The sequence below is a fragment of the Microtus pennsylvanicus genome, chromosome 4 (genome assembly GCF_037038515.1).
Source record: "Microtus pennsylvanicus isolate mMicPen1 chromosome 4, mMicPen1.hap1, whole genome shotgun sequence".
Lineage (NCBI taxonomy): Eukaryota > Metazoa > Chordata > Mammalia > Rodentia > Cricetidae > Microtus > Microtus pennsylvanicus.
Window position 1 is genome coordinate 65780264 of NC_134582.1, and position 14032 is coordinate 65794295.

Sequence of the window (14032 nt, forward strand, 5' to 3'; positions counted from 1 at the left end):
AAAGCAAAGACAGGAGGAGTATTCTGGGAGTTTGCTGATTAGCCTAGAATCTAGTCCATCTGTGAGCTCCAAGTTCAATGAGAAACCTGTCTCAAAAAATACCCTGAAGAGCAACTGAGGAAGATATCCAATGGCTATCAGTCTGGCCAGCAGACTCATGAAAACACATGCAGGCACACAACCACATACACACACATTCTAAAACCCTGACTCAGAATGGTTGTTTTCTTTCAACAGATGCATACTGCCTCTTTGAAAAAGTCCATTGAGGACAATAAAATCGCTGAGTATAAAGGTATAATTTTCATTATTTTAGCAATTACCAAATATCAACTAAATTGGCACTTAAATTATCTCAAATTTTTACTGGAAAACAGGTCCACATTTATAGGAAGATAGTAGCTAGAAACAAAGAAAATTAAGGTAGATTACCGGCACGGTACAGATCTTGACTGTTTGAGTATTTGCTGGTACTGCTGGCCTTGGAGTTATGTTACTTGTGGTCTTGGCTCCTGTTACAGCTTGCTGAGGAGATACCAGCATCAACTGACCATTGTTACTTTTGATCAAAACTGTCCCTATAATTAAAAGAAAAACAACTGTGACTCTAAAGCTGATAACACAAGCATCACTTACTTTTGTCTCCCATTCCAACACTAGGAAATGCTGAGAATAAATGCCGAAATATAATGAAGTCCATATTCAATAATTAGCAAAATGTTTTCATTTAAAGCTAAGCTGAGCATGCAGTACATACCTATAATTCTAGGACTAGGAAGCTAAGCCAAAAGGAATACAGGCTCAGGGTCAGGTGAGGGTACATAGTAAGAGCCTGTCTTATTAAAAAATAAAAATTAGCTGCACAAAAATATTTTTAATCTGAGAATATAAAGATACTCCTAAAGTAGGCAAAATACTTTTCCTTGATGATACTGATATAAAAGTATATTAAGATAGATGGGGGCCTCAGCAGTACTTGATGATCTTGCAGAACCCATATGGAAACCCACAATCCTCTCTTTAAGTTCAGTTCCAGAGGACCAATGCCCTCTCCAAGCCTCTGAGGACACTGTACACAAGTGGTCCAAACATACATGCAAGCAAAACAATCATACACATAAAACATTTTTAAAAGATGGTATGGGAACAGCACAGTATTACATAAACTGACCAAACAGAACAGAAAATCCCCAGAAGAAATGTCATACAGATTAAGTATCCAAAATTCCTCTGACTTGAGGTATTTCAGAATTTTTAGGATATTTGCCTAGACTTTCCCAAAACATTTTTAACCTGAGACAATGAAAGCCAATATGCTCCAAAATCCAAAACATTCCAAGTATGACACTGTTATAGTGAAGAATGGTATTACCCTTGGTGGAGACATGCCATTGTTCCTTCAGAGTTAATTCTCAGGGAGGATTAAGGATCTGGTAAGGAATCATCCATAGGAAGGCAAGTTTACTTTTTTTTTCCTTCCCAGAATTCCCACTCACCAGAGGTATCCCTCAGTTGGCACAAGAAGAACAGTTGAAGCCCAAGGACCACGCTTTTATAAGGTATATCTCTGCTGGGAGAACACCGTGGGAAATGTCCACACAACAGCCTACTCCTATAGGATGTCACTCCAAGGGAAACATGCCAGTCTTGTCACCACCCTAAATACCTCATTGAAGGAATTGGTCCCACCCCAAAAAATGATGAAAAATTATTAAAGAAATTATGGTATACTAAAAAAAAATCCTCTTAATATAAACAAAAGGATGAAACAAGGAAATAGAAAACAAAAATATCAAAGCTAAATGTCAACTATATCAAAATATAGGACTAAATAAAGCAAACACCAAATTCATGTTTTTGAATTTTCCTAAGACTTAGATTTAGAAACAGAAAGTTTGAAACTGGGCATGGTAAAGGTTCAATGTGTGGGAGGCTAAGAATTCAAGAGCATCCTGACGTATACAGTGAGTTTGAGGCCAGTCTAAGCTAACCATGAAGACCTACTCTCAAGAAAGAAAGGTGGGGGGAAAAATCACACAACAGCAGCCAGAGGAAGGCAAAGTCGCCATAATAATAAAAAAACAGAGTCGAGCAAAAAATGGCCAAGCGGTGGTGGCGCACACCTTTAATCCCAGCACTCGGGAGTTAGATGCCAGCCTGGTCTACAAGAGCTAGTTCCAGGGCAGGCTCCAAAGCTACAGAGAAACCCTATCTCAGGGAGGAAGAAGAAAAAAAATGATGAACTGTAATTAAAAGAATAAGCCAAATAAACACTTTCCTCCCCAGCTTCCTTTTTTTGGTCATGGCGCTTCATGGCAGCAACATAAATTCTAACTAAAACATTTATTAATGAAAGGGATATGCACAGTGAGCAAAGACTTATATCCATGCTTGTCGATCAAAACAAAACGAAATCCCTTAGTAACTGGATCCTTCTTCTCAAAAGGAAGCCCAAACAATTATTTAGGTCCTTAGTAATCTCAATCATGTGACCAGCTGTGTGACTAAGGATAGTGTCTCTTTCTGATTAAACACTGTGGCTTTGCTTTAGAATAAAGTTTGTTACTGTGCACCCTGTGTGCACATCCTTTATCTTGTTCCCTGGATAAGAGGCCAAAAATAGAGAAATAACAATCAGATTCTATCACAGGTAACAAAACTACAAAGCTTAAAATACATAAAGAAAAATTGTAAATGACAAGAAAAATAGTAGAACACTTGTAAAATTGCCATTTTCACTGAACATAAAAACTAGACAGCTCAGGGAAGGAGATACACCTATTTTACACACAAGGCTCTGAAGACAATGCCTACCAGTACCAACAAAAACTCACAGAAGACCAACAAGAAAGACAAAAGCAGTATAAATAAACTCAACACACATTCAGAGATATTTTGCCCCATACTAAGATGTGTACAGAGAAAAAATTTAAACATGAACCATTTAAACTGGGTGTGAAGGTATACATCCACAATCCTAGCACTCAGGAAGATGAAGGGAGATCACTGCAAGATCAAGGTCGGCCTAGTTTATATAAATTCCAAGTCAATCAGTACTACATGGGGACAGAGAGTACTGGAGGGATGAGGAAGAGGTTAAGAATGCTTGCTGCTGTTTTCATCAGCAGGATGGAACATCGATCACATCAAGAGACTTCTGAAACACTAGTCCCAGGGGATTAATTCTCTGAGAACACTTGGTCTCATATGTACATATCAATACACAGGAAAACGTACACAGACTAACAAAAATAAGACACTGAACAAGCGATGATAATTTAAAAGTACTGAAATTATAAAATGTACTGTGTCCAACTGCAATTGGATGAAAGTAGAAATAACAGAACGAGTTAGTATATTTACAAACATACAGATACTAAACAATACATTCCCAGGAAGCCAATGGATCAATTTAAGAAAATCATAAAGGAAATTGGAAAAAATACAGAGGTAAATGATAATGAAAATATGAAATAGCAAGATTTATGCGGTGTAGTCAATGAAGTATTTCTAAGAAAATTTATAGCTACAAACATTTATCTTAAAAAGATCTCAAACCATTAACATCCCTCACCTTCTGACGGAAGCAAAGAAAAAGAAAAACTAAAACAATTACATTTAAGAAATGATAAAGAGCTAGTCAGTGGCAGCACATGTCTTTAATTCCAGCACTCAGGAGGCAGAGGGAAGAGGATCTCTGTGAGTTCAAGGCCAGTCTAGTCTACAGAGTGAGTTCCAGGATAGCCAAGGCTACACAGAGAAACCCTGTCTTGGAAAAAAAAAGAAAGAAAAGAAAGGAAAAGAATAAAAACAAAAAAAAAAACCCGAAAATAAATGTAATCTAGAACAAAAAAAACTGAGAAAAAATAATGAACCTAAAAGTTGGCTCTTTGAAAAGATTATCAAAACTGCCAGACTTGCAGAGTGTGGGAGACATAGGCCTTTAATCTCAACCAGGATTTGTAAACAAAAAAACCCTATAATCCTAGTAAAAAGAAGACTCAGAAATTCCTAACATGTAGAATGATCAAGGGTACTTCCAACTTAGCCTCAGCACCCAGCTGTACCCTCACAGTGGGGCCTATTATTCTCCCCACTATAATAATCTCACAGCCAAGCACAGTGGCTACTCAACAAGCATTCTGTTTGTTTCTGGGCTAATCACAGAGTAGAACCCTAAACAACTGCAAACCAATAAACAATAAATCAGATAAACTTATACTAAGAATTACTTTTAAAAACACACACACAAAAAAAAAAACAACAAAAACACACACACACACACACACACACACACACACACACACACACACACACATAAAGGACAGGGTTTTTCCGTGTAGATTTAGCTGTCCTAGAATTCCCTCTACAGACCAGGCCGGCCTCAAACTCATAGAATCCACGTGCCTCTGCCAAGAGTGCTTGAATTAAAGATGTGTGCCAACACTGCCTCATGTCTACAGATGTTTTTTGTTTAGTTTTGACACAGGGTTTGACTATGTAGCTCTGACAGTCCTGAGAACTTGATACATAGATCATGCTGGCATTAAATATATGTTCCACCACACCTAGCTTGTTTTGACTTGGTTTGGCTTTTTGAGACAAGGTCTCACTGTATAATCCTGGTAGTACTGGAACTAGCTTTGTAGACCAGGCTGGCCTTAAACTACAGAAATTCACCTGCCTCTTTATTAAAAGTCTTATTTTCTCAATTAAAAGACACAGTCTCATAGATTGTATCAAAAAAACAAAAATCATCTATTGCTACTTCCAAGAAATCAGACCTACCCATAAAAGACAGATACTATCTTAGGGTCAGATAGAAAGAGGTATTCTTAGCAAATGGACCTAGGAAATTTGCAGGAAAAGGGATGGAGCTAGAAAAACATGATACTAAGCAAAGTATCCCAGACTCTACCCACCCCCCCCCCACCAAAATACTGCATACCCTCTCTATTATGTGGATCCTAATTTTGAAGTTTTAGATTTGTCTATTGAAATGTGGAATGTCTTTCTGGCTCAGGGAGCCAGAAAGGCCCATGTGAGAAGAAGAGGGCTTAAAGAGTGAAGAGATAGTGTGGTATTGGCATAAGAAGAGTCAGGTAACCAATGGAATCGAATTGAGACCCAGACGTAAATCCACAAACCTATGGACACCTGATTTTTGAGAAAGAAGCCAAAGAGTTATAAAATGGGTAAAAGAAAGCATCTTCAACAAGTGGTGCTGGCATAACTGGATGTCGCATGTAGATGAGCGCAAATAGATCCATACCTACTGCCCCACACAAAGCTCAAGTCAAAAGACCTCAACATGAATCCAGATACATGAACCTGATAGAAGAAACAGGAAATAGGATTGAACACATTGGCACAGGAGACAACTACTTGAACATAAAACCATTAGCACAGACTCTAAGATCAACAATTAATAAACAGGACCTCATGAAATTGAAGTTTCTGTAAGGCAAAGGACACCACCAATAGGACAAAAAATGGCAGCCTACAGAACGGGAAAAGATCTTCACCAACCCTATATCTGACAAAGGGATGATTTCCAAGATATATAAAGAACTCAAGAAACTAGACATCAAAAAAAAAATAAGATCCAAGAACATAAACCAAGAATTCTCAATTGAAAAATCTCAAATGGCTGAGAAACACTTAATACAATGTTCAACATCCTTAGCTATAGAGATTCCATCTTCCAACTGTCAAAATGGCTAAGATCGAAAACACTGATGACAGCTTATGTTGGAGAGGATGTGGAGTACCGAGAACTCTCTTCCATTGCTGATGGGAGTGCAAACTTGTACAGCCCCTTTGGAAGTCGGCATGGCGGTTTCTCAGAAAACTGGGAATCAATCTACCACAAGACCCAGCTATACCTCTCTTGGGCATATACCCAAAGGATGCTCAATCATAGCACAAAGATACCTGCTCAACTATGTTCACAGCAGCTTGATTTAAAATAGCAAGAACCTGGAAACAACCTAGATGCCCCGCTATCGAAGAATGGATAAAGAAAATATAGTACATTTACACAATGGAATATTACTCAGCTGTTAACAACATTATGAAATTTGAAGGCAAATGGATGGAACTAGAGGATGGATCTATCCCGAGGGAGGTAGCCCAGATCCAGAAAGAACAACACAGTATGCACTCACTCATGAGTAGATATGAGCTGTAAAATAAAGGTTAACCATGCTACAGTGCACTGACCCAGAAAGACTAACAAGAGGATTCATTTGGGGGGTGGGGGGGATGCCTAGATCTCCCTGAAAAGGAGAAATAGAAGAGACCTCTTGGGTGGACTGGGTGTGGATGGACATGGGAACCTGAGGGGTCTGGGTTGGGGATTGATGGGAGGGAGAGAGCACAGAAAGAGATGGCTGGAAAGGAGGGCTTTCAGGGTCAGAATGAAACCTGATACAAGGGAAACTCCCACAAATCTACAAGGGTGACGCCTGCTAAGACTTCTAGCAATAGCAGATAACATAGCCTGAACTGGTCATCTCAATGTGACCCAGGCAAGACTTCCTAGTAGAGAGACTGTGAAACCAACTCAGCCACATAACCTTTGACCTACAGTCTGTCCTGCTTATGGGATGTGCTGGGGTAAGGGATGCCTAGAGATTGAGGGAGTGACCAATAGCCTAAATAAAACCCATGCCAGGAGAGTAAGCCCACCCCTGAAATTGCCTGGAGCACCAGAAGCCACAGGCTGGATGGCTCAAGCCTAGGCTAGAAACAAACTAGACTGGAGAAAAAACTGTCAAATATGATGATGTCTAATGATATTCTGCTACACTCATAGATTGGTGCCTAGACCAATTGTCAGACAGACTTCATCTGCAACTAATGGAAACAGATACAGACCCACAGTGAAACATTAGGTCAAGCAGAAGAAGGGGAAGTAATGCAGGAGCTAGAGGCGTCAAAAACACAAGAAAACAAGAGCCCACAAAACCAACTAACCTGGGCTCACAAAGACTGAATTGACAACCAGGGAGCCTGCATGGGACTGACTAGGCCCTCTGCACATGTTACAGTTGTGTAGTTTAGTCCTCTTGTGAGACTCATAGTGGAGCAGGGACTGTCTCTGACCCATTTCCTGTCTTTTAAGACCCTACTCCCCTTACTGGGTCACCTTACCCAGTCTTAATACAAAGTGAGGTGCTTAGTCTTACTACAACTTGATATGCCATGTTTTGTTGATACTCATGGAAGAGCTGTCCTTTTCTAAACAGAAGGTGAGGAGTGGATTGAGAGGTAAGAATAGAAGGGAGGGGTGGGGGAAAGACTGGGAGGAGAAGAGGGTTGGAAAACTGCAGCCAGGATGATGGATGGATGGATGGATGGATGGATGGATGGATGGATGGATGGATGGGAAAAAAAGAGTAAATGGATAGTAGAACACATATCATATGCAAGTAGCAAAGGAAAATACTGAAGGTTAAAGGTTTATGCAATAAGAAACAGGGGACAAGGAAGAGGAGTGGGTATAGGTTGGATTAATCTAAATTAAGGTAGTATGAAAAACCCTTAGGAAAATTCACTAATTTAGACCAGATGTGGTGGCATACACCTTTGGCCTCAGGACCACAGAAGCAGAGGCAGACAGATCACTGAGTTCAAGACCACCCTTGTCTACAAAGAATTCCAGGAAAAATCAATGATACAGAGAAACCCTGCCTCAAAAAAACATTAAAAATCCACTCAGTGGACAATGGGGATGTTCTATCGGGAATTCACCAAGGCCAGCTGGCCTGGGTCTGAAAAAGCATGGGATAAAACCGGACTTGCTGAACATAGCCGACAATGAGGACTACTGAGAACTCAACAACAATGGCAATGGGTTTTTGATCCTACTGCACGTACTGGCTTTGGGGGAGCCTAGGCAGTTTGGATGCTCACCTTACTAAACCTGGATGGAGGTGGGCGGTCCTTGGACTTCCCACAGGTCAGGGAACCCTGATTGCTCTTCGAGCTGATGAGGGAGAGGGACTTGATCGGGGGAGGGGGAGGGAAATGGGAGGCGGTGGTGGGGAGGAGGCAGAAATCCTTAATAAATAAATAAATTAAAAAAAAATCCACTCAGTGGCAGTGGTACAAACCTTTAATCCCAAATCTTGGGAGGCAGAGGCAGGTGGATCTCTGGAGTTCAAGGTCAGCCTGGTCTACAGAGCAAGTTCCAAGACAGCCAAGGCTGTTACAGAGAAACTCTGTCTTGAGAAACTTAAAATTTTAAAAAAAAGAAAGAACATAATAATAATAATAATTAATTAATTATTTACCAAAATTAAAATCTACTAATATAAATAATTTTAAAATATAATTGCAAAACAAAGTTTGAACACAATTATCCTGCATTAGTGGAAAATGCTTCCCCCAGAAGACATGAGTTATTAAAATGCCAGGTATGATGTAGAATATTATTTTAAGGTATGTTACATTTGTTTATGCTCTGGAACTGTTGTTTAACAATGTAACAATGTGTTGCTTTTGTTTATGCTGCATTTGTTTAACTCTGTGAAGCTGTGAATCTTTGCCTGTCTAAAACACCTGATGATCTAATAAAGAGCTGAATGGCCAATAGCAAGGCATAAAAAAGGAGCTGGCAGGCAGAGAGTATAAATAGAAGGAGCACTCTGGGAAGAAAGGAGCAACAGAACAAAGAAAGGAGGAGAACAACAGAGGCTAGCCACTCACAGAGTAAGAGTGAAAGTAATATTAAAAGGAAAAGCCCAGAGGTAAGAGGTAGTCAGGACAATTTAAGATTAGAAAAGCTGGTAAGAAATAAACCAAGCTAAGGCCAGGCATTTAAAGGTAATAATAAGCCTCTGTCTCCATGAGAGATTTATTTGGGGGCTGGGTGGTGGGCCCCCCAAAAAAGCCAAAAGAGCAAAAAGGGTACAAAACAACATTTTGGCATTCCAACGTGGGGCTAGAGTAAAAGAAAATCCAACAACAGTATGAGATAACTCCCTAAGAAGTTATTACTTAGAGAGGCCCCAGAGGCCCTTAAGACAACAGAGTTAAATGCCACTATTCTTGGTAGTTCACAAGAACCAGACGGCAAGACCTATTGCTGCAGATATGCTTTTGTTACAGGACATAAAGAAACCACACTAGCACTGACCCAAAACTTCTTCCCTGACTAACTTTCATGAGGTACTGTAGCAGGCCATGTGGGAGAAGTAGTACCAATGGTAGCAGAGACATTGAGACAAGATGGGCCACCACTGCAATAGTGATATGGCAGCTGAAGGTAACCAACTACCTTGGGATTGGATTTAAGGAGAGTTCTACAGGAAGGAATTCATGGCTGGAATTGTAAACCTGGTCAAAACCCACAGCTTTGGAGGCCATGGGGCTCTAAGGTAAGGTGTCCAAATACTGCTGTCTTGCTAAACTGACAAATTGTCAAACTGCCTTCTAAATATTTGTTTACACACACAGATTAGTGCTGCCTTCAGTCTTGGCCAGATCAGCTTCTCTCTGCAGTGCTCAGGAGTTAATGCAGACTCATAGCTGATTTAAGGGCTGAGAATAAGCGACTACTGAGTGCTCAGCCCTAAATGCAGCATCTGTATCAACCTCAGCCTCTGCCAAGGCTCAGAGAACACCAAGGAAGAGGGACTGAATAGAATGCTAGGTCAGACGTTGGGAATGAGTGCACCTGCACTAGAACTACTCAGGATCAAGCCAACAAGATCAGTCCACATTCCAACAGTTAGCATTAACTCAATTGTGATTGCTTTTTTAAAAAAAAAAAAAATGAGGATATTAACAGAGAGGTGGGCATTTTGTGGATACCTGGCTGGGGGAATGGAAGAGGAACTGGAGTGGAAATGATGAAGACACACTGTTTACAATGTAAGAAATTGTCAAATAAAAGATGTTCTATTTTCTAAAGAAAAAGAAATCATAGATCGGGTAACAAGATTTTATAAATAACATGATTTTAAAGTAAACTAGTACCAGTCTCTCCCTCACATAATCTAATGGTCTATCTTTTTACTGTTCTGTCTCAAACAGCAAAGTCCGATCTTGGTGGAAACTCCTTTGATTTTTCCATATCCTTGGCATTTGTGAACAGTACTCTGAAAGAATAGTAGATCTCTAAAAATCAAGATCTAGAAAACTTCTAACTCAACTGCTACAAAGACCTGACTGTGACCTTCTAGTCTTTTCTCAAATAACCCAGAGTTAGGAAAAATGAGATACACAACCATAACTCTTTCAAAAAGCAGTCTAGGAGTACAAAGTCCTTCCAAACAAAATGTGTCTCCTTGAGCATCCATAAGACTCAAGGGTTACTTTCAAAACCATATAAATATTAGCTCAGTTACATTTTCACACTTAATCCTGCAAATATGTGTATGTCTAAGTTGTATTCTTCTCTAGGAACCATGGGCCAAATTCCTCTAATTTTTCATGTGATGATTTCCTTTTCTCATTTCCTAAATTTTCTAACAAAAGGAAGTAAATCACTAAGTTTTAACTACTCTTCACTGGTCAAAACAGATTTATTTGCCAAAGCAGGTTTTATTTCTCTTTATTAAATTTCATCTTTAAAATCAGACATGTAAGACTCCAAGAGACTATTACTTTCCATATCTGTAGCTAGTTTTATGGATGCATTATTTTTCAAAAAGTAAATGTTAGAGAAAATTAAGCCCAAAGTAATCTATCAAAACTCAGAAAATCAACTGGATTTCCAAGAAAGAAATGTTTACCTTACTTATTGCTATATTCCTACGAATATATTGAGCTCTTATCCCATCTTACACTGCAATTATCAGTACAAAACAAAAGATGCTATTGGCCATGTTACTAACCCCACAAAAAAAATCATAATGCATAACATAAGCTAAATACAAAAACATCTACTTCAGTACATAAAAAAATAATAAGCAACTAGCCAGGCATAGTGGTATACGACTTTAATCCTAGCACTTGTGAGTCAGAGGCAGGAGGATCTCTTGTGAGTTTGAGGCCAGCCTGGTCTACAGAGCGAGTTCCAGGGCAGCCAGGGCTCTGTTAGAAAAACCCTGTTTAGAAAAACAAACAAAAAAATTAAAATAAAAACCTAAACAGGAAATAAGGGAATTATTAAATAATAAATTATGTTGCCATTAAAAATTAAGCTTTTTGGCTATTGAGACAGCTTAGTAGGTAAATGAGCTTGCTACAAAGCCTGAGAACATGAATTAAAGACCTGGAATTCACATGGTAGAAGACAACTGACTCCTATAAGCTGCCTTCTAACTCCCATGTAAACACCCCTACAAAAGTTAAATAAATAAATTTAAACTTTTGCTGGACATGAGGGAACACACCTGTAATCCTAATACTTCTGAAAGCAGAGGTAAGAGGATCATGAGTTCAAAATTATTCTGGGTTACATACTAACACCTTGTCTCCAGAGGAGACAAGAAATATAAATATTAAACTTTTGAGTTTAGAACAAAAATTGTTAACGTATAATGGTAAATGAAAAGCAGACATAAAAATGGTATCACAGACCGGGTTGTGGTGGCACAAGCCTTAATCCCAGCTCTCAGGAAGCAGAGGCAGGCATTTCTCCATGAGTGCAAAGTCAGCCTGGTCTGCAAAGTTCCTGGACAACCATGGTGATTACACAGAGAATCCCTGTCTCCAGAAACTTTAAAAAAAAAAAAATGGTATCACAGAATAGAGAAGACATACATATATTTTCTTTCAAAAAGACAGCACTTCTTAGGTGGCTAAATCAAAATTTTCAACCTTCACTGAAAATAGGTTCCTTTGTTTGTTTTGTTGTTTTTGCTTTGAGACAGGGTAGCTCTCTCTGTAGCTCTAGCTGTCCTAGAACTCACTCTGTAGACCAGGTTGGCCTCGAACTCACATAATTCCACCTGCCTCTGCCTGCTGAATGCTAGTATTAAAAACATACACCACTAGTGCCCAGCAATAGGTTCCAATTTTGAAACATAATTACAAAAATTATATTTCAATGAGGCTGGTATTATTACTATTACTATTTGTTTTTTAATACAATGTCTCTCTACATAGCACGGCTATCCTGGAATACACTATGTAGGCTAAAATGGTCTCAAACTAAGAGAATTGCCTAACTCTGGCTCCTGAGTGCTCGGATTAAAGGAACGCAGCATCATGCCCAGTCTAGAAGCTGGTATTTAAAAATTAAGGAGGCTGGGGATGCTCAGAAGTAGACCACTTGCTTGGCACACACAAGGTCCTGTATTCAATCCCCAGCACAACCCAACACTTTAAAATTTTTTACATTCATCTATACACACGCACAACTCGGGTAGCTAAGATTAGTAGTTTACACCTGTAATTCCAGAATGCATGTACTCCTAAAACTAAGGACACTAAAGTCAGCCAGGACTCCAGAGTGCATTACGGCTGCAGAAAGGTTTAGGATGGCCAGAACTAGAGCAAAAGCAAGCAGTAATACTTTGTTGTGCAATAGTACCACCATAGTAGGAAGACTGGGAACACATACTAGGGCAAACTTGACTGCTGTAACCTTCTCTGGAAGGATAACTACAGATATACAAAGAAAAATGAACCATGGCACTACACTTTAAACTGACTCAAGAAATGACCACAATTGGACCTAATAGTCCTACATGTTCACTAAAGAAAATATTGAAGACAGAAACCTTTTTTTTTGTTTTGTTTTGCTTTTTCGAGACAGGGTTTCTCTGTGGTTTTGGAGCCTGTCCTGGAACTAGCTCTTGTAGACCAGGCTGGTCTCGAACTCACAGAGATCCGCCTGCCTCTGCCTCCCGAGTGCTGGGATTAAAGGCGTGCGCCACCACCGCCCGGCTAGACAGAAACCTTTTATTTCCCCATAAATACCCCCTTATCTTTTATTTTTAGACCCTATTCCTTAAAGAACCTGTAGTTGTACATGTTTAAACGCATTTCTGTTTAAGATTTATTTATTTCGTGTAGAGAGGAACATGTACATAAAAGGCAGAGGATAACTTTCGAGAAGTCATTTCTCCCCTTCCTCCTTGTTTTGAGGCAATGTCTCTGATCTCATTTTAGGATAACAGGGATTAAAGATGTATACCATTGCATCCAGCTTTTTGCATGGGTTCTATTAAGGCAGTGGTTCTCAAACTACTATGACCCTATGGGAATGGAACAACCCTTTCACAGGGGTTACATATCAGATATCCTGCATAGTGGTATGATTCATAACAGAAGCAAAATTAGTTATGAAGTAGCAATGAAACAATTTAATGGTTGTAGGTCACAACATGAGAATTATATTACAGGGTCTCAGCATTAGGAGGGTTGAGAACCACTGTGTTAAGGGAACAAATTCAGGCTTTGTTTGTAGCACGAGTAATAAAAATCCAGAGACAGATATTGGGGTTCAAGGTGAAGATCAGAAAAGCAAAACAGTCATGCCACTATAGAATTCTCACCTTTACCAATGCTGGGCGACTACAGACTTAAATTCCCCTTTAGTGCTGGGATTAAAGACATGTGACTCCCTAGTACTGGGATTAAAGGTGTGTGGTACCACTGCCTGGCCTCTAGTGGCTTAGTTTTACCCTCTGAGCTTCAGACAAGCTTTGTTTATTAAAAGATAAATAAAATAACACTATATTTTGAGCTAGTGCATTTAGCAGTCAAGTCATTTACCTAGTTCCTAGCTTTGAGACAGGGTCTCACACTAGGCCAGGGAGGCCTTAAATCTGAGGTAATCCTCCTGCCTCAGCCTCGTCACTGGGTTACAGGCCTAAACATGGTCTTTGAACTCACAAGTGCTCAAATTACAGGGTTGTGCACCCTCTGACCTGAACAAATATTCATATGTTTAAGTATTTTTAAAAACAAGTTCTACTCAAGGGAAAATCCAAAATAAGTACCCAAAGGCATTTATCTTGGTAAATTAAGAACTGACATAAACATTCTTGAGTAAATGTTAATTTACTCTGAATTGTATAGAATTTATAAACCACAATAAATCACTGTCATTTCATCTATTGGCTCTTCTGCT

The 14032-nt window shown here is 39.3% G+C and overlaps 1 protein-coding gene across 1 annotated transcript in view; it reads right to left on the reverse strand.

Annotated features, from left to right (window-relative positions):
* Taf4b (TATA-box binding protein associated factor 4b) overlaps positions 1-14032 on the reverse strand; it is a 124116-nt gene that overhangs the window by 106765 nt on the left and 3319 nt on the right. The window contains exon 2 of the mRNA XM_075969263.1: positions 433-578. Coding sequence (XP_075825378.1) covers positions 433-578 — 146 coding nt within the window. The remainder of the gene's footprint in view (positions 1-432; positions 579-14032) is intronic.